General features: G+C 35.4%; 1 protein-coding gene across 3 annotated transcripts in view; it reads right to left on the reverse strand.

Moving 5' to 3' along the window:
• Window positions 1-1,339: 1,339 nt before the first annotated feature.
• LOC138707769 (UPAR/Ly6 domain-containing protein bou-like) overlaps window positions 1,340-22,793 on the reverse strand; it is a 29,771-nt gene continuing 8,317 nt past the window's right edge. For all 3 annotated transcript variants that reach the window (XM_069837642.1, XM_069837641.1, XM_069837643.1), the window contains exon 4: window positions 1,340-21,017. In XM_069837642.1, coding sequence (XP_069693743.1) covers window positions 20,797-21,017 — 221 coding nt within the window. In that variant the 3' untranslated portion in view covers window positions 1,340-20,796. The remainder of the gene's footprint in view (window positions 21,018-22,793) is intronic.

Below are 22,793 nucleotides of genomic sequence, written 5' to 3' on the forward strand. Positions count from 1 at the left end.
AACCCATTCATATCTTACAAAGGATACAATAACGAAATTGATGTAAACATGTTATGTAATGGGAGTATTGTACTAGCACAAAATTTATGCCACTGTTATATTTTAGACATTTCTATTTCATTTGTGGTTAAATGTAATTTTGCGATAATGACAGTAATTTTTGCTGCTTGTTAATCATTCATAATACAACCATTTCATGAAAATTGAAGAAGTTGATCCCAAAACAATTTCAGTCCATTTCATAGAGTTTTCAGGAGAACGATAAAATTTTAACTAGGAATTTACTTGTGATATTTACTTTCTACTTAAAATATTAGTGTTGCACATATCCTTTATGACTTCGACTGTAAAGTGAAAAATAAATATTAAGTGATATACCGGTAACTTTCAAACTTAACCAGAAGTAGTTAAATCCAGAACTTCAATTTTTTTCTAGCAGAATGTCTATTTATATAGGGATGAAGTATGTAATCTGCTCAGAAATCTGAAGAAAAAACGTTAATTTTTATTTTACATATTTAGAACTTTTTATAGGTCATTCAATATCTCGTGAAACCGAATGAAAGTGTGTGCTGTAGCTTATAGTTAGAACCTTATGGTGGGGATATGAGAGCTAGCTAGCTGCCAAGTGAAGCATAGTGAGGGAGAGAAGCTTCTCAGTCCACTTTCTGATTCCCCTCATGCATTGATAGGTTTCACAAGATAACGAATAGCCTATACACTGTTATCTTTTTCTGTAGGAAATATATATAATATTACAGTAATTCAGATTCATCGTCACATTCTTTTACAGTAGCGGATACTGCAGTTACTGGTACTCAAACTTACTATCATGTTCAGTATTATCTTCATTTTTGTCACATGTAGCTCTCAAAAGAGCTTAACTTTTTTTTTTACTGCAAAGACAATTCATTCTATGGTGAAAAAACAATGATACAGTCTGTGCACTGTTTTCCTTTTATTCAGACACTCACGTTTGTATCACTCTAGGTGATGTTGGAACTTAAGAAGAGATTTTTTTTTTCAGATGTGCTTTACCTGAATCTCATAATTTTCAACTCAGCAAAATAATGTAAATTCTAATGCAAGTAGACTAAATTAGATCATTTGTTATTAATTGAGAAAAATTTGCTCCAGTTCTGAGGATCGAAACGAGGACTTGCAGTTCTACACACTGGGTGCTCTAACCACTGAGCTACACCAAAGTTCAACCTACTGCATCGGATCGAATCTTTCTCCTTTGGTTCTTTTTCCTTAGTGTCCTTACTCCATCTTTGACTTATACATTAAGTCAACAGTCATCACATTGAGTGACTTGGCGCCCGGGACTCCTAAAGTATATGCACTTTAGGCGAATGATTTATGTAAAGATTAATTTTTTGGTCCTATAGAATTATTTGTGATGGAGAAAGATTCGATCCGGTGCGATGGTTAGAGACTTAGTGCGTAGAACTGGAGGTCCCAGGTTCGATCCTCGGCGCCAGAGCAAATTTTTCTCTATTGATAACAAGTGGTATCCATCACAGATAATTCTTTAGGACCAAAAATTTAATCTTTACATAAATTAGATCAAACACACTATTAGTATCTCGTATCTCTCCCATGTCAGTGAGAATAGACGTGATTGAATTGATAGTAAGTACAGTCAACTCTGGATATAGTGAACTCGGTTATAATAAACCTAAATCGTTAGTCCCGACCTGCATACATTATAAAGTACATTAATATTTCCGTTTATAGTGAACATAAAACTAGAACTTCCCCAAGAAAATGTAATTTTAAAATGGCCAAAATGGTAATTTAGGAAACCCTTCCTCCTATAAACTTCCAAGAATATGTTCAGAACAAAATCTCTAACCTTCTATTCGTTATGTGTATTGAAAGACAAAGGATTTGTTCAGCTTCCTGGACAGCTTGAAACATGTTAAAGAGAATAGTGTACGCAGTGAGGGAGAAAGGAAGGATTAGTTCTGACTTCTTTAAAAGAGGTTATTCGAAGAATAGGAAGAGAAAGTATTTTCTTTTGTAAAAGAGAGTAGAGTGATGAGCTGATGACCAAAGGGTAAATACAAGAATGATTACAGTATAATGGTCCTCAACCCTCCCTCCCGCATTTTTGTAAAAGTGAACCCGAGGAAATACTCAGGCCGAATACACAGTAGGCATAGTTCTAGTGGGATGAGGTGTGAAATAGGTCAGTCCCTACTACCTACATGGTCAGATTAGATTCAAGTTTCGAACTGTGAACATCTGAATGTTGAAGCATAAAGTGTTTCAGTTGGAAGATAAAGTGAACATTATTACTGATATTGAACGTGGTCTGTCCCAAGTGGACATTAATATTGTATGTATAGCAATGTCAATAGTATAAAAACACACACTTCGGTTTTAGTGAATCTCGGATATAGTGAACGAAATATGATGGTCCGCAGAGGTTCACTATAACCGAAATTGACTGTATATGCTTAGGACTAACAATGTTTCATCACGGATCAGACGGTGGACTGAATTTGTATTCACGAAGATATGTAATGAAGTGATCTCGTTTCTGGCACAGAGAACTTGTTTTCGAAATATATAGAATTTCCTATTTAAAAGTCGCCTTAACAGCTTTGTCTGCTGTTAGGTTCTGTTGGAAGTAGGAGAGATATTATACAAATCTGGCTTTCAGGTAGTAGCTCCCTGTAAAGCAGGTTTGAATAATTTCAAGGAAAAATTGTTTTGGGGCTGGGTATCGATCCCGGGACCCTTCGCTTAGTGTGCGAATGCTCTACCGACTGAGCTACGTAAGGAACTATACACGACACCGTCACGTAGTTTTGCAAAATCATAATGTACAGGATTGTTCACTACAATTTAGAAAAACGTGTATTTATTTACAACTGTTGTGTGAAGCATAAAAGCTATAAAAAGTGTAGATGAAATTTCATTGAATGCATCAAGAGATACATTCTGTGATAACTGGGGAACGAATTTCTAGTTCTGTACCTATTTTGTTTGCTACATCCTAGACGTATGCTATTCAGATATCTCTATGTTTCATATACACAGGATCCCCTATTAAAATTCTATAGGACCTAAAACACTGAAATGAACCATAAAGTCCTATAAATACCTAAAAACTGTTTGTGCCTAAAAAGCACCTTTTTAGTGTTATGCATGTATATAAAATAAAAATACCAGTACTAAAAATGCAAAAATGTCCAAAAAATTCTACAAGAATGCTATCTATTTCGAATTAAAAAAAAATAAATCTCTTACAAACACTGGTCTGACAAGTTCATTCCATATTGGTTTTAGAAGGAAAGGAAAGAAAATTTTACTTAATTTCCTGGAACCGAAGTTTGTTTGAAAAGTCCATTCTAGCATAAAATAGGTGGTAGGTTGTTCACGTTAAACGAGAACTTACAAATTATTTTCCGCGTTAATGCATCCCCATTATGTGAAATGAAACTGATCAGTCAGCAATCGGTTTTTTCGCCGATAGAATTTGAGTCTGCACTTCAGTAGTAGTCATTGTCAGCATCAGTTCTTTGTACATAAATTCCACCTAAAATGAAATATTTACTAAAATTAAAACCATTGCAGTAATTGTTAATTATATATAAACTCTTAAAAGCCCTAAATTTGACCTCATTAAGTCCTAAATCTTCCCTTTTTAGCACCTAGAAATCCGTTCCCTAGTGATAAGATAATTGTCTGTGAGGAAAATTGGAGGGGAAAGTGTATGAAAACAATCCGCACACAATGTAAAAATTAAAAGACGACATTTGGGCTATAATAGCTAATATTACATTGCCTGAACGTCAAAGAATGTCTGTCCCAGAGGTTACTCGAGAGGTTCTAATTGTGTCTGGACTGTGATGGAGGGCATTTTCAGACTCTCATGTAAAGGTAGGAGTGAATTTATTGAATGAATTGTCTGTTATTCATACTCTGTCATGTCCACACCTGTGGAGTAATGGTCAGCGCATCTGGCCGCGAAACCAGGGTTCGAATCCCAGTCAGGACAAGTTACCTGGTTGAGGTTTTTTCCGGGGTTTTCCTTCAACCCAATACGAGCAAATGCTGGGTAATTTTCGGTGCTGGACCCCGGACTCATTTCACCAGCATTATCACCTTCATTTCATTCAGACGCTAAATAACCTAGATGTTGATACAGCATCGTAAAATAACCCAATAAAAAAATACTCTGTCATCGAGTGGTTTTTGCTTATGGAATCTGTTTTCTTGCTTTCTGCTGAGTATTCCTTTCTTACAATAGCATGGGCAAATTATAAATAGGGGACCATATATTCTTCTCTTGTTTAATAGAATAATCTAAAAGCCAAGCATCAGATTTTTAGCAATTTTGGACTGAACTTGTTTGGGAACAAGATGTACAATTAGGCCTATATTAAATTGAAGGAAGAAGAACCTTAACATAATGTTCAAGTATGCCAATGGTAATTTTAACAGTACAAGTATACATAACTCCAATGAGTATGTTTAGTACAATTTCAATGTGAGAATGTGAATAGTAATAGGTAATTATGATACAAGTGTTAAAAATGACATTTAACTTTGGTAGTAGGGATGTTTGTGAGATGGGGCCGTAGGCCGAGTGAAGCAAACAAAATAAAATCTGTATCAGCGAAATACTGAACTAAACATCTTAACAACATTCTGGACAATCTTAGAGCAGATATGCCAACCTATGAGAGATGAAATGCAGAGGATGGGAATTTAGTAGGAATATAATTTCTAATGATAATAATAGCAATGGGACCAAAATAAAACATTAAACGTGAAAGTCCTGCAATCATCTCAAAATCCTGGAGATTATCATGTCAATCCAGGAGAGCAGAAGTCATGAGCTAATTGCGGGTGACTGACACTTTATGCATGAAAGTTGGCAGGTCTGTCATTTAACCACAAACTGATGACAACAAACCTATAGGAGTGACTTACTTCCGATATTGTTCATTACTTGGCCACACAGCAAACTACATATGATGACTTTAATGAGAGCTGGAAGTTGTATTCATTACTTTAACGTGTAGGAAGTGTGATTCAATTATATTTAATAGTTTAAAATACAGTATTATCTGTGTTAAAAAAAACATACATTTAAACAGTTTGTTTTAATTCATTACTTTACAGAGTTGGATAAACTTTTGTTAGCTCTGAAAGTTCATCCAGTCCAATTGAACAGAACTGGATCACAAAGAAACATTCCTTTTTTAATTTTTGTTTCGTGGATAGTGTCTGATGTAGCAACTAATTTCTTAAATCTGATAAATACAATTTCCATATAGTAGCCTTTAAAATGTTCCTTAAAATATGTGGTACCCGGTAATTGATATCAGAAAATATTTTGGGTAACTGTGACCTAACAGTTCTCGACTGAAATGCTTTATTTAGTATGTTACATGTGTACAATTCAACAAATAAAGTTTATAATAGTTACTTTTGGTCCGTTTCATTGTAATGATAATATTTTAGGCTCATAAATGACGATGAATGTGTGGTGGTGGAAAAATTACCATATTTATTTCATAATTATTTAGGAAACCTTGCTTCAACCATGGTTTTAATACATCAATGTTTCCCAATCTGAATTCATATGATACATGGTATTCTCAAAGTTATATTACTTAATTCTTCACTTTAGATCTCCCTCCCCCCCCCAAATACTCGTAATGCATACTTAGACATAAGTGAACTAGTATTTCCACGTGTTCAAAATGAGTTTAGACATAAATATTTATCCGTAACATAACTACAAATACCGGTATTTCATTTAAAATTAATTCAGTCGTACATTATAAAGTTATATAAACATTATATGAGGGGTTCACAACCAGAATGGACCAAGTCCTGGAATAGTTCTGAGATATTGAGTCTTAAAGTTCCTGGCTCACGCTTAGCAACCTTCACCTTCCATACGAAATGCTGCCCTCTGTGGAGTAACAAATGAGTTATGGACTTTGTTATGGCAATGAATAAATCTAAGTTTTCTTCATCCGAGATTGTATTAATCCACAAACTGATCACTGGTGGACTTGGTCCATCCTGGTTGTGAGCCCCTCATATATGATTAAAAAAAAAACACTCAAGGAATGAATAATAACAAATTTAAGAAACAAAAGAAGAAGAAATATACCAAACATTTGATATAATATCCAAAAAAAAAAAAAAAAAAAAAAAAAAAAAAAACAAAAAAAAAAAAACAAAATATTTTAGTATGATCGTCAGTATAGATAGTGCGATTTTTTATTCATGGCCTATTGTCAACATAGCTGTTGGCCATGAAGAAATATTCGTGCTATTCGATTCTGCATCCTTTTCAATACCTTATATTTAAACGAAACTCTGAGAAAAGAAGAAACACAATCTCTGAATACTTTCATAATCTGGAGAAGCAAGAAGCATCTGCTTTTTTTTTTTTCAGAAGTTTACTTGAAATTTTGAGTTATTTTTCTTTCATTATGACACAGTCCATATACTAAATGAGGTACCGCCTTGTACATTGAGAATGATAAATTTATTATAAATGCAGAAGGTTGGAGATGTGCAATATAAAACCACCTCGATTCTGCATTCCTATGTCACAGTTTTTTAAGAATGTAGAATCTCATGTGAAGAAGTTTAACCATTTGAACTACAGTGATGTATGTCTTTGTAATAATTTGATATTTTTTTTTTAATCTTGCAACAAATTCATAAACAATATTATGTTAAACTATATGCTGCTCATGAGAAATTGTAAAACAATATTGAAACAATGGTGATAACTTCTTCCTCCTAAACCATGTGAGGATTAGAACTATTTTAATCTGGAATGCTTTGTAATTAATGCAGTGGAGAAATAAGAAGTTCAGTTTGACAACTGGAATTCAATTATACAGTAGAACCTCGATTAACCAATCATCAGATTATCCGATGGTGCCTGAATCACATACTCCATTACAAACTGCACTTGAATCAGTGGAAACCTTCATAAGGTTCTTGAAGCAAAAAGATGACACTTTATTCCCGTACATTGACTACGGAAAGTTAGAATGGAGATCAGAACAATTACTGGATGTTAAGTTCGGAAAATAATGACAAACTTTTTTAAAGAACATGAAAATAAGATAAGAACAAATAGAATGGATTATCGTCTTTTTTGATTAACTGTTCCTTCCCTCCCCTTCATTATGATGGATAATCGAAATTATACTGTATTCCAATATATTCATGTTTCTTCAATAGAGAATTGGAGTTCGATTCTTGGATAAACCTCTGAGAAATTTTTCAGAGAAAGCTGTTGTGTGACAATTTCTCCCAAAACTTCCGTTTCTCTTACCTCTCTCAATCCATTGTTGCTTTATGTATTCATATCTTCTTCTATTTGTCTCTGAATAGTTTTTTGGTTTAAGGGACTTTAAATAAAGCATACTTTTTTACAGTTCATGATCACTCTGGCACAAAGGGTACGCACTTTTTCGTGTCCCTGTGGTTTTAGTTGTCATATTTCATTTATAAATATATACATTCATTCTATCTCTGATAACGTTGGCAGTGTAAAAAACTGCATATGATTAAGAGGAAGGAGAATATCATTCATGTACTTACTGGAAGCAGTGGGAAAAGTGTACTGGCAATTTGCTTCAGGAATAGATTAGTCAGAAAAAATTCCTCTCTCTGAAATTAAAATTCTCATATACATTATATGGCACTAACTATCTAAATTTCATACATACCGGTACTGATAAAGCAGTTGCAAGTATATACAAGACTAAAGAATTCTCAGTTGTCTTTTCGTTCCTCTACCCTCACAGAGCAAGGGTAGATGGAAAGTCGTCCATAGCAACTAGTGGTCACTGGCATAGCTCAGTCAGCTGAGGCGCTTGCATGCTGATCCAGAGTTGCACACGGGCGTGAGTTCGATTCCCGCTTTGGGTGATTACCTGGTTGGGTTTTCTCCCCGAGGTTTTCCCCAATCCTAAGGCGAATGTCATGTAATCTATGGCAAATCCTCGGTCTCATCTTGCTAACACCAATCCCATAGATGCTAAATAACCTAGTAGTTGGTACAGTGTCCTTAAATAACCAAGTAAAAAAAAAACTAGTGCCAAACCACACAGAATGGAAAATTAATCACTGCACATGAATATACATTAACTTCCACTACCTTTCAGAATCAGAACACTGTCATACTAGTTTACGTAAAACTATATTACGTTAATGTATTTTTTGTTTAATTTTAATTTTCCTGATATATTTCACCATCATGACATTAGTGTGGTTTTGTTACGAGGTCTTTGAGTACATCTGGCAGTAAATGGTTTTCTTCATATTTAAAGCCATATGATTAAAATTTGTAATCACAAAAATGTGAGACTCCAAATTTTCTTCCCTTCAGCACCCAGATATATGAATGAAACTTAAAAGGTAAAATGGAAACTAGAAGTTTTGAAACTGAGATTTTTTTTATTTTTGCTTCAGTTACGTTTGTATGGGTTAGGTTGGCATGAATATTTTTTCTGGCTTTATTTTTTTATTAACATTAAAGTATAAAAAGATAAAATATTATGTAAATACGTGAATATGTAAACATGAGTCACCTGAAGATAGTTTGGAATATTGATCATATCTTGCACTGATATTTACATGGTGGAAATTCAGGGTACCAGTAGCTATTCTTTTAGCTCGTTCAGTGATATGAAATTTGAAAAAGTTTCGTAAATCCATGATTAAAATGCGTGAAACTCTAGATAGAAATGCCTTTCCACTTGACAGGTCTAGCTCAACGATACATGTTGGTACTTATAGAGTATAGATCCTCCAAGGTTTGATTGCTGATGGAAGGAATGAAAATAATTGTTAACATTTTATTTTCCTTTTTTGCATCCCCACAATCCAAGGTAATATTAATACAGGATCTCTGATTACACAACCTCCATTTGAACTTGCAAACAACTGTCAAATGTATCAGTATTTACATCTCTTAATGTCCACACCTGTGGAGTAAAGGTTAGCGCGTCTGACTGCAAAACCAGGTGTCCCGGGTTCGAATCCTAGTCGGGCAAGTTACCTGGTTGAGGTTCTTTCCGGGGTTTTCCCTCAACCCAATATGAGCAAATGCTGGGTAATTATCAGTGCTGGACCCCGGATTTATTTCACTGGCATTATCACCTTCATTTCATTCAGATGCTAAATAACCTGAGATGTTGATACAGCATCGTAAAATAACCCACTAAAAAAATACATCTCTAATAACTAATCAAAAGTTGTCATTCTATAGTAACCTTCATAAGAATAGTTTCGTTTTCTGTTTTCTTATTACTTGAAGAATTTTGAAATAAAAAATTGAGAGAATGTAGTTACAGGTGGTAAACAGAAATTAGAAAATAAGATAATTTTCCTAGTCGTGTTTAAAAATTTATATGGAATTAAAAATTTGAACTTTACCTACGAAGGACATTTCAGAAGTAAGTTTATAATATTTGTGCAATATTCATATACAGTTTTAACAAGAAAAACATATCTGAGGCTGCGCTTGAGCATGGGTTTGAATCACACTTTGTCGATCACTTAGTTTTATTTATTAATTTTTTTAAGTTTTCTTTAACAGTAAGGTGAATGCCAGGTTATCTCATGGCAAATTGCTGGTTTCATCTTGCGAAAACACCATCTCATCAGTTTTACTGATGCTAGATAATGCCGCAGTATCTTCAATTGCCTTATTTAAGCCATCGTTTTGCATACTAAGAGAAATTTCTACTACGGCTTTCATACTGCTTGAGTTGGTTACATGTTAAATGAAAGATAAAACTAATATTTATTTCCTAGTTTGTATGTAATACATTCATTAGGTAAACAATTTTGAGTTGTGGCTTATATTCACGTGATTCTGGCGTGAAGTCCCTTTCCAAACCATCCAGGAAAAGAAGGATTGATGACAAGGGAAAATATTCCAAGAAAGATGGGAGCTCAGTTACTTTAGCATTGAGATAGAAGATAAAATTGTGTGTATTATTTGCAATTCACCTATAAGTGTTGTCAAAGAGTATGTTAAATTATGTTTTTTTTCTCGCAAACTTGATTTTCATAATTGGATACTTTAAAGTAGAAGGGTGCAAAGTGCCAAAATGAAACATTGGAGATAAGATAAACAAATGTAGCTATAAGAATAATTGTACACATATTTGTGTCATGTTTTTTTTACCGATAGAAAACAGCAGTAGTACAGTGTTTACTCATTAATAATAGTGGTATTTAAAGACATTATTTCTCCAGATTTAATTATATAACACAAATTGTGAAAAGGGTTAAGTGATGGGTACAGTTGCAGTAGAATGGTGCAAAGTCCAATACCTATTTTTTCCTATTCTGGAGCAATTTTTACTCACAGATCTGCCTGTAGAACTGCCTATGCTCCTCATTTGGAAGATAGGGAATCATTGCTAGTAGATCCCTCTTCTTTTCTTCAGTAATTTCCCTTGTACCTTAACTTGAAACAACACTGACTGCACATCTTTCATCTTTTTTTTTTTTGTTTTCCCTTTTTAAGCATTTTAATGGTATGCGCTGCTTCATTATCATAGGACTGTTTTACAGAAACACTGCCTGCTTTACTAACATCATACTGAATGCAACATGCCTTAGAAATATTCAAGTTTTTGATGGAAATTAGTTGATCAGCAACATCTTGGATATTAAGGAAATCTAACTCTAGCACTGAAAATGTTTGAAATGGTTTTACAACTTGAAAGTTTTGTACGATTTCAAACAGGTCACTAGGAATGAAGCTTTTGTCACTTTCAATCAAAACGAAATCAGAATCGCATTATAAGAAACTGTGGCCACTGAGAAGGAAACGATGTTTTATGTGCTCAAATAAACCAGTGGCAACTAAAAAGAGACACATGAAAGCCATAACATGGTTTTGTTTTGAGCTGCACAGTTGTCGCTCCAGATTATCAGATACTTCTTGTTTGTTATGTCCATATTGCTCAGTTTTAGCAGACACGAGACAATCTCATTGGCACCTCCACTCGCCATGCCTTCATCCCCCATACACATATAAGACTGCATTGTATCACATACACAAACTCCAAAGTTATAATGCAAAAGCTGACACTTGTAAAACATTTCGTTGTGTGTAAGTGTGGGCACAAACATGACCTGTTGAAGATCCATTGCAAGGGAACAAGCATTACTATCAGGCAACTGTGAAAGACTGGTGTCAGTCTTCATAATATTTTGTGCACACTCTGCCCTTCTATGATGCAGCTCAAGAGGGTGCTTACCATCTGAAACTGCATGGTCCTGGCAACGTGACATCTAAATAGCTCGCTTATGAAACACAACTGGATGTAGTCTCTTTCATACATCATCCTCCTAGGCACATTGCACTTATCTGCGTAATAATTTCGTTTTCTATGATTTTGGCACTTTGCACCTTTCTACTTTAAAGTATCCAATTCATTGTGTTGTTTTATCAGACTTGTTTCCATTGAAATTGTTTTAATGCGTTTTCAACTGTCAAGTGTCACAAAAAAAATCATAAAATACTACCTACTATTCAGCAATGTTTCTATTGAAATACTGTATTTTTATAAATGTTCATTTAAGGGGAGTTGGAAGTTATTGCATGCAGAATAATGGTAAAAAAAGCCTATTTTCAAGTAGTCATAAATATAATACTATTTATCGGAGCTCTTTCATTTTTTAATGATGTGTGTATGCACATTAAGCTTTAAAATGAAAAAAGAATGGTTCCTCTGGAGTAAATCTTTACCCTTAAAATAATTTTTGAATTTAAACATTATTTTTTTATAAATTCACTACATGCCTGTGATTAAGTGCACTCTATTCACTTATTATAGCATACATTGATTTGAAATTTTAGCCACTTACTGCTAATAGATTCTAAAGCACACTGTACCAAAATTATTAACATATCTGCAATGTTATGGGCATGGTGTTTATACCAATCTTCAGCTTAAAAAAAGGGGGGGGGGAATTTTGACGATCAAGATTGGTATAAGCCCATAATATTGCAGATAATAATTTTAGTAGGGCGTGTTTTAGTACCTATTAGTAGTAAGTGGCTAAAATTTCAATTCAATGTGTGCTATAATAAGTGAACAGAGTGTACCTAATCACAGACATGTAGTAATTGTTTAAATTTAAAAATAATTTTAAGGGTAAAAGTCAGAACAGTTCCGCGGACCACCTTACTCTTGTTCCCTTCAAAAACAAATTTCCGATTCTTGCACAGTTGTTCTATATTTGGACGTATGCTGGTAAACTAAAGTCGGAGATTGTCACATACATCAAGTCGATTTCGGTAGCCTACTTTATTTTTATTAGAGTTAGTGATGAAAACCCTTTCTCACACAGATACATAAAAGCAAACTGAATTGTGATCTCTAAAGCACCATTGTACAGTTCACTGTATTCTCTTTTCACTTGTGTTGCAGTCCAGAAATTAACCATACCTTCCACTTGGAATTTCATTTTAAGACCGGTCTTATTTGAGAGTTCAATTAACTGTTTCACTTTCACTCAACGACAGTTTGTTAGTTTCAATATCGCAATGAAAGTGATCACGAAGCCATGAAAATTCGTCATATTTACTCGGAAAATAAGTTTCAAATTGTGACCTCAGAGTTGTATTATTAGTGCATGACATACAGTACGTGACCATTTCAATGTGCAGACTGGGTGTTGGCAAAACTATTAAGAAAGTCATAATACATGGAAAGATTCGGTCCTGTGTTATGAATTTGGGTGGTCTCTGGCTGGGTTACAGGGGTGGCGCCAGATGTGCAGGGAAAGTTGGCGAGAAACGCCACATTCATAGTGCTTTAAATCCCTCTTTTGTTGTTGAGAGTAGAGTGGGAAGTCAGTAGACGGATAGAGTAATACTTTTCATAAAATGTCAGTACTGACAGAAAAAGTGAAAGGAGATTGCCATGTGTCATTTCCAAACTCTGAGATTTTCAGCTATAGAGTGATGAGCAATTCGTTTGAATTTTATTTTTTCTTCAGTCTTTTTTGAAGGACCACAAGGGCAGACCTCGAGGACCACAGGTGGTCTGCGGACCATAGTTTGAGAAACGGTGCTCTAGAGTAACCATTCTTTTTCATTTTAAAGCTTAATGTGTGTACACATGTCACTAAAAAATGAAAGAGCTCTGATAAATAGTATTATATTTAGGACTGCTTGAAGATAGGCTATCTTTAGCATTATTCTGCATGTGATAACTTCCAAATCCACTTAAAGTATTATTCTGTTGTATACTGAAATATTTTGTACTGTATGCAATAAACTTGGTTTTTATAATTCATTCTGTTGTTTTATTAGACTTTTATTCCCATTAGAATAATTGTTGTTAATGCATTTTCAGCTGTAAGTTTGAATCAGCAACAACCAACAACTCGGCAATAAATATTTTTATGAACAGTAATGACAAGGCCTGTACTGTTAGTGCCTGGTAACTTTGTCCAGGAAGGAACGGCGACAAGTATTCAACACGAAGGCAGGGGTTACTCACTAGACAAGCTACTACCTGAACATCCTTCTTTCCCCTGTCCTTGCTGAGAAGTCAGACTCCACTACCATGGCTAGACTTACTGGGAATGGACAGTAGGGTCCACACCTGTGGAGTAACGGTTAGCTCGTCTGGCCGCGAAACCAGGTGGCCCGGGTTCAATTCCTGGTCGGGACAAGTTACCTGGTTGAGGTTTTTCCGTGGTTTTCCCTCAACCCAATATGAGCAAATGCTGGGTAACTTTCGGTGTTGGGCCCTGGACTCATTTCACTGGCATTATCACCTTCATCTCATTCAGACGCTAAATAACCTAAGATGTTGATAAAGCGTCGTAAAATAACCTACTAAAATAAAAAATGGACAGTAGGTCGTGTGCAGCCCAAATGAGTTTCACACACCTGATCTAAACTACTTTATAACCGTCTTTACATTATCGTTATTTTCAAATCTGTTGCCACCAAGATGATTCTTGAGTGTAGGAAAAAAATAATAGTCAATTGGCATTAGATTCAGACCAGAACCACTGCAAAGGTTCTCGAGTTCCATCTGTAATGTGTGGCAGAAAAATATCGCAGAGAATCAAAACACCTTGTCAGCAATCTGTAGTGTTTTGGTTTAACGACAGCTCTTAAATCTTGTAGTGATCCACCATAAGAAGTTGCAGTCACTATTGCTCATATTGGATAAAATCAACAACACTGTCCACACCTGTGGAGTAACAGCTAGTGCGTTTGGCCGCAAAACCATGTGGCCCAGGTTCGATTCCTGATTGGGGCAAGTATCTGGTTGAGGTGTGTTCCGGGGTTTTCCCTCAACCCAATATGAGCAAATGCTGGGTAACTTTCGGTCCTGGACCCCAGACTGGCATTATCACCTTCAACTCATTCAGATGCTAAATAACCTAATATGTTGATAAAGCATCATAAAATAACCAACATACTCGACAACAATGCTTTATGATCTCAAAATATGGTAGAAATCAGTTTGGCCAGAGATCTAACGATCTTGAACTAATTCATTTGCAGGGACCACAGATGTATTTACTTCATGCTTGTGTGTTTCATTTCAGTGGTGTAATGGTAAATCCCTTCCTCGATGTCAGTGGCAAAGCGTTAAAGAAATTTGTGGCCTGTAAAAATATTATTGTTGCAGGAATGACAGGACACAAGCCATTCTTTGTGCCTTCTGATTTTCAGATAATTTAGGTTCCATTGTGCACACACCTAGTGAAACTCAAGTAATTCTACAAGTGTTCCACATGACAGACTCAAAGCATATTGCAGTTTACTTATTGTAACTCACTGTTTTCCAAAACTGCATTTTCAGCATACTCTTTTGTTCTTTGGCATGCCTGGTGTTGTGGATCTTACACTTACAGTTCTTTTATTATATCTCTGCCGGTGAGTGACCGGTAAATTTCAAATGGGTTATCGTAGTCGTGGGCATCAAAGCATTAAAAAGTATTGTGAACTTCTCCCTTCTCTTTCCCTCTACCACAAATGTCACGTTACACAGAACAGAGATATAATACAAGATCTGTACTTTAGTCATTTGTTGTAACACTGTTGGTTCTAAATTTTGAACATTATCTTGTTTTACTCTGGTGACTCATCTCGATGTTTTTTTTATAAACTTCATTAGCTCATCATGAATTGTCATAGTAAACTCATTCCTGCATTGGAAGAAACGAATAACTGTATGGACCTAATCTTTGGCATACTGCTCAAGTCAAATTACCATTCTTAATTGGCTGCTACTGCCATGTCGGTGGTGCAAAGTGCTATAGCTGACATGTAGTTGCCAACTGACAAAGCTAAATTACTTAAAAAAAATATCATTATACCTGTTTTTTGAAAGACGGAACATGACAGGAGCGTTGCAATTGGAAAAACAACTGAATGTCACATAGCGTGGTAGGTCTGTTGCTATGGTAACAACAGTTGAGTTGCCAAACTTACCGTTCCCATGTGGTGAGTGCTTAATAGCTCTCTTGGCGACATTTATTGTACACACAATGTTAGTATTGGTATGTTTCGCCTTTGATTCTTTGTCGATTTTTGTATTTTCTTACATTCGTGTCAAGTGTCAATGTTTTAATGTCAGTCATCTTAACGTCAATTGCTAGCTTCCATCAGCTGGCAGCATAGTAGTCCATATTGGCAACATAGCACTGTAGTTCAGAGCTCGGCCGCTTAACTGTCATGTCCCATCTTTAAAAAAAAAACAGGTATAGTGTAGCTTCAATTTTAGTGATGGTAGATGCTTTGTAATTTTTTTTTTTGGAATGATCCTTGCATTAGTGTTTATACTCTTTTGGACTTAATCTCTTTTTTAACCAGACTCTCTCAAACTTTGATGCTGTATGATTTATGCAAATGTATTCTTTCAGGTAAAGCTCCCTGTAAAGCAGATTTGAATAATTTCAAGGGAAAAATTGTTCCGGGGCTGGGTATCGATCCTGGGACTTCTGGTTGAACGTACTAGTGCTCTGCCAACTGAGCTACCCGGGAACTCCACCTGACACCGTCTCAACTTTTCCCTTTATATCCACACAACTCGCGTGGGCTGACGAAACGCCAGAGACCTACATCGAGTGCACACAATCTCTGTGTGACTTGGAATTGTGGTTTTCTGGTAATGTACAAAGTGACGTATATATTATGCAAATCTATTCTTTCAGGTAAAGCTCCCTGTAAAGCAGATTTGAATAATTTCAAGGGAGATTGTGTGCACTCGATGTGGGTCTCTGGCGTTTCGTCAGCCCACGCGAGTTGTGTGGATATAAAGGGAAAAGTTGAGACGGTGTCGGGTGGAGTTCCCGGGTAGCTCAGTTGGCAGAGCACTGTATGATTTATTTACTCCATTATAAGCTCCCTTCCATAAATGTCATGTTTATTCTTTTTCCACCACCTGCAACAACCATTTTCTGATGTGGGGCAAGTTTCCTTCAAGTACTGGTACTATATTTATGGGTCATTCTCACTCATTTCATCACAACTTCATTATCTATCTTAATGTATCTTAGTATTCTTTGTAATTTAAAAGCTTTATTAATTAAACACTTGCCCTTACGCTTTTTGCTAACTATTCTTTCTATATAGCGGAGCATTATTTGTATGTTCCCTCTTTTCCGATTACACATCGGAAGGAGCTGGGCAAGCATGATGAGCTTGGTATGTGCAGAAAATTAATTATCGTACTGTTGGCAATGCCAGATACTTTCTCCTTAGACCTTTATAGTGAAATATTCGCAGTAATAGCAAGGACAGTTAGATAACTTACAAGAAACGTGTTTCAACATCATTTTAGTTCACCATGAATTAGCTTAGTGCAACATAATGGCAAGATTCATATTTACCAAATGGAGGTTTCACTTTATTTTAGAAATCACTGAAGATTTTGTATTTAAGTAGGCCTACTGGTGCATATAAAAATTGCTCTATTGCATTAATGACTTCGATATTGCCGTTAAATCTGTTACATTGTTATTGAAAGAATAGGTACATACCAATAATTCAGTTTGAAATTTTTCCTTGTCCTAATGAACACTGTGACAGTCCTGAAAAAGTGAGATTGTCCTGAATTTTAGGTTCAAGAAAGACGTCCTGCCTGAATTTTTAATTTCTTGCAAATGTCCTGGACGTTTTAATATTACTGAAAAAAATTAGAGCCCCCTCTATGTGCATACAATTTTTTTTTGGTAAGTAACGTTCAAATTCAATAAATTTTTTATTAACTCTCTGCAAAGTGACAGAATTAGAAGTGAAATATTTGCTGGAAAGGTGGTGTAAAGTGTTGAGTCTGGCATTCACGCAGTCACTTATTAAGCACTGTCTTCTAAGAGTTGGAACAAAATGACAGCTTCAGCTCCTGTTTAGCCTCTAATAAGTGGGTTCATTTTTTTAAAACTTGTAAGAATTCTGAGCAACATTCAGAATTACTGAAACTGGCTCAGTTTTTGTTTACCTGGTCATAACTTCAGTGTAGAAAGAATTTTTCCTTAATGAATAGCCAATAGACTGATGAAAGGAATAGGCTTAAAATACATTCTGTAAAATAAATTTTAATGTTATAAGTATAGCAGATCTTTTTGGCCCCTGGAATTTTAAATATTAAGCAAAGAAGCGGGTCACTATCCAACTTGTATGTTGTCTCCCAACTAGCTGTAGCCCCCAATTGATACCTGCCTGCCAATCGCCGTGACACCAGAAGTACACTCAGAACTCGTGTAAATAGACCTATAATGCCAATAAGTCACCAACATCAAATCTAATAAAATGTTACAGACTGTGCGTTTATTGTTATTGTTAGAAATTTTTCCCTCTACACTATCACTACTGCTTTCATTGTAATTTGTTATTATCATCATCTCCTTCCTATCCTTTTATCATTGTGACTTCTGTGTATATAGTTATCTTCTCCATAGATGATCGATTCTCTCCAAACTTTATAACTGGTAGAGATGATATTCTTTGCCTCTCGATCAGTACACTTCTATTTTTCTCCATTTTCTTACACTTGAACTCTAACTATCTTAAAAACACTCTTTAAACTAGTGCCCCCCCCCCCCAAGTCAGTGATGGGTGATTTCGTGTAGAATGTGTAATAACATCAAAATTGTAGAATAAATTTTGTGCAGAAGATGAAATTCATGAATCGTTCATCATATCACGTAATTATCAAATTCATCGGTATTAGTAGCTGTCTTTTGTCATCGACCGTTTCTTCTGTGATGCACTCATTGAGGTTACTTCAGCTCCATGTTATTTTTGTTCCGGAAAAATCTTCTTTACCTTTGTTAGACACACCTTGTTTGTCTCTGCTACTCTCTGTATATTATTTTTGACTACTCTGCTTATTTTCTCATAAAATTGTGTACATTGAGAACGATCTCTCTTGTTCATCCCCTTTTAGTAGGCCTACTATATTTTAGTTCAAAAAGTATCAGCGGCATCTTGCCTAAAGGTCGATTTCTTCTAAGCAACCGAGCATACTTTTCTTTTAGTGTCATAGCTCCTCCCTTTTCTACTCCAGAATCTATCCTTGACCCAACCCTGCACAAGACCTCCGCCATAAAGGCTCCCTTGCTAACTTTCTCTTTCCTCACAAGTGCCAAAAAGATCTGCGACACTTATGCAATATAATTTTAAACTCATGACGTGTTGCATTTCATGATTACCTCATGAATAAAGATGTTCTATTTAAAAAGAAAATTCCAATCTGATAAGTATGGCAGGTACACAAAACATTAATGTAAATGTAAACAGTGTGTAACTGTACAAAATTAAGTTTAATATGATTCTGTTATACTGCTAATGCAATATCCCCAATTATTGTCACTAATTATATCCTATGAGAGTTATGAAAAGACATATGTAGACTTGTTGCGTCAAAATGTCCTGAATTTTTGTGTTAGCCTACATAAAGGAAAACATAGCATTTTTTGAAGTTGTAGGTTAAAACTGACAAAAGAAAAATTTTAATCATATACAGTAAAACTTTGTTAATATGCTCCCGCTTATAATGATGTCCTGTTCAATATGCTCTTTTTATATGGTCCCTGGACATTTCATATATAATCACAGTCTAGTATATACAGTCGCGAAGCTCAATACGTAGTAAATATGCAAACATTAGGTAGTTGCTCACCACTAGGATCGCTAATATCGCCTCATTACAGGCAATGCAAAATATTACTGTCACAGTCTATTTCTAGCACCCTCAAAACTCAAGCTTCGTGACTGTATATAGTAGACTGTGATATAATCATGCATAATTTTACCCCTCTTGTAATGTTGTTTGTAGCACTTTTTCGATCAGAAATGAGTACAGTAAATAATTACGTATAAATTGCAGAACATGTAATGTTTTAAAAGCATGGTGAAGAAATATGTTGCTGTGACTGTACTGAGAGTAACTGCACCAGATGTACAAGAAAACTGTTTTTCCCATTTCATAAATCATTTCCCACCTATAGCGCTGTCCCACTTACAAAGCTTTAAGGCCACAGTCCCTTTACGAGCGTATTATGAAGGTTGTACTATAATTGTCACCTCTGATTGAGGTTCTGGCTGATATGTACATCTATTATCAGGCAATACATCTCACTTGACGATATGTGTCAGAGGAAAAACAATTGAGTTAGAAGCAAAAGAGTGCAAGTGTCATTTCTAATAACATGAGGTAAGTGCATCCAGGGTAAGCTAAAGCATCTAAAATATTAGTGTCAAAGAGATATATTTCTAATAATGAATTAAGTGTATCCAGGATAAGCTAAAGTATCTAAAATTTTAGTGGAAAAAGGATATATTTCTAATAATGAGTTAAGTGTATCCAGGATAAGCTAAAACATTTAAAATTTTAGTGGCAAAAGGATATATTTCTAAGAACGTGAGTTAAGTGCATCCAGGGTAAGCTAAAGCAGCTAAAATTTTAGTGGCACATTAAAATTAAATAAAAGATTTTACGAAATTCATGAGAGCTCAAATACTTTCAACCCCATTTTCTCAACAGTAACTTAAGTGCATTTACACCCCTTTGCTTCTGACCCCCTCAATTGTTTTTATACATCTGAAGCCTGATTAGTGTAATATGTAGCTAGTCAGCGATGTATGCAATAGAAGGGGGGGGGAAAGGAACTGGCCACTCTACCTCATTATCTCCTGGCCTAGTTGCCTCATGTATGATGCCTTGTTGGTATCACTTGTAGGGTCCAGATCTGTCTTCGGATAGTTGACTAAACAACTGTAATTGTTTGAACGCTCTAATTTTTTTCAGTAAAGCTATCATACATTGCCCTAAGTCCTTCAATTGCACATAGATTCTGGGGCTTGCAGATATATTTTTTATAATGTGTATTTCGTTTATACACGAACTGTAATAATATGCAGTAAGATTGTCTTGAAAATATATGGTAGGCATATACTGTATTTTTGAGCTAGCCTGACTTGTAGATGAAAAATCAAATAACAGTCCTTAACCAAAATGGAGTCACTGTATGTAATTTATAGGAGAAAATGTGCCTTCTAATAACCAGAAAACATTCTGTTGAATGCCATTAAAAATTAATACAGCATTTCGTATGTACATTGCTTATTTGATCAAGTTTCAGTTCTACACTTGATTTTACCTGGCAAAGCATTTCAGTTTGACACATGTTAACCGTACTAAATCATTTTTAAAAAACTTTAGCTCATATAATGCAACACAAGTGTCTTGTAAAATAAAGAGAGAAAAATCTCGAATATCCGCCTTTGAAAAAAATTTCCTAGTACTCTGTGTGCGTGTAATAATGAAACAACAACCAGATAACAGCAGTTCCAACAAGTGATAAGAAGCTGTCCATGTGACTCGCCAGATTGCATCCATCGTAGTCACAGGTGAGAATGCAGCCCGTCATTGTGTAGTCTTGGTAGCGAAACACTCCACACTGTGTGTCCATTGTCTTCATGACGCATTGTCGGATGACCATCAGTTCCCATGTTTCCACTGTGCATGAATTTCGTATCAGTTAATAAACAGAACACAAACTCATAGAAGTGATTAAAGTTGGGGGTGGTAGTGGTACTAGTGGTGGTGGTGATGGTGATAGTTGTGATGATGATAATGATGATTAATGATGGCTTAAGCTTAAAGTATTGGGCCCTTTGGCCCATTATATATATAAATTTACAGCTTGATTCAGGGATTTTGGCCCCCGTAAAAAATAAGTAGACAGTTTCTATTTGAAACCTGTAAAATTTATGTAGACTACTGGACTGTACCCGAGCACGAGCATATGCTCATTTCGGGTATCTATCCAAATGTAAATTCAAATGTAAATTGTAAATAAAAATTGTAAATTGTAAGACTAAGAGCAAATTACTCATCACTACTGGCAGGCTGGGTCACACAGGTCAGGCCGCACAATCATAACACGTAACAGTTCCTTCTTATCATGTCGCGGTACACTCCGTCTTAAAACACAATATTCTTCCACACGTCCTATTACTAACTACTATGTCTCTTGACTAAACAGTGTCATGATGGCTTACATTTTCTTGACACGAGTATCCCTCAACTTCGAGCATAGATATTATTTTCATTCTTCCTCTTTCTCCTTCCTCTCCTATGCACGTTTGTGATTAAATTTCTTTCTTATGACGCAACACACAGCTCACTCACTAGCCAAACAACCAAGGACAGGGACCATTAACGCTGAATTGAGCTGTACATTTCCTCGTTTTGTGTTCAACAGGGGACAAGATCACTTTATCCTTTATGAGACCAAGCATGATATATATTTGTATAGAAAAATGAGAATGGAAATTGGCAGAGGAATACGAATTAATTTTTGTATCAGGTGTAGTCTGTCACATTAGATAAGTTTAAAATACAATTTTAAATTATCAAATTATTTTTTAAAAGGCTTTAAAATAATTTTGAGTAAAAAACGCACTCATGGTTTTACAATTTTATATTACAACAATCCCTTACATGTTTTTAAACCTTAACATTGACAGTTATACTTCTAATAATGCATTTTTGGAGTGCAAAACCGTTGAACACAAACAAGACAAAATAATTTAATAATTGTGAAATAGGTATGTAAACATCAAAAAGAAAGTGTGTACACTTCATGACCAGGGTGCGAATTAACGGGGGGATGGGGGAGATTTCTCCCCCTGTTGGAAAGCTATCCCCCTCTCATAAATTCATGTTAACATCCCTGCCAGGGATAACTTCTATCCCCCCTCACAGAATATGTGTTTTAATACGAGTATACTTTGTAAAGTACAGTAAAAGTAAGCAAAGAAAATAATACTGATGTATGATCATCACCAGCGAGCTGACAACAATAAATAACTTAGGAATTACACATCTTATCTTAAGCCTGCTCATGGATATTATTAATATTATTATTATTATTATTATTATTATTATTATTATCAAGATCGTGAATTTGATGCTGACAGGTGGATCATCCTGCCTCAGCTCCTGGCAAAGTCAGTTCCCATCCTCAGTTAAGTAGTGTGGTAAGCCTCAGGGCCCAGAGTCTGAAGCACTTTCTACATCAGCATTGGGAACCAGTACTTTCCCTAAAAGACTTCATCCCAGCCTGTTTATTAATATTGCAGATGATAGATGAAATGAGGTGAAGATGGAGAGTGTTGGTGGAATGATAGAAGAAATGGGAATACACCGATAAAACCCTCTGCAACGTCTACCTTGTCCACCACAAATTTCACGACAACCTGTCCAGGGATCGAATCCGAACCTCCTGGA

This window comes from Periplaneta americana, chromosome 10 (genome assembly GCF_040183065.1).
Source record: "Periplaneta americana isolate PAMFEO1 chromosome 10, P.americana_PAMFEO1_priV1, whole genome shotgun sequence".
Classification (NCBI taxonomy): domain Eukaryota; kingdom Metazoa; phylum Arthropoda; class Insecta; order Blattodea; family Blattidae; genus Periplaneta; species Periplaneta americana.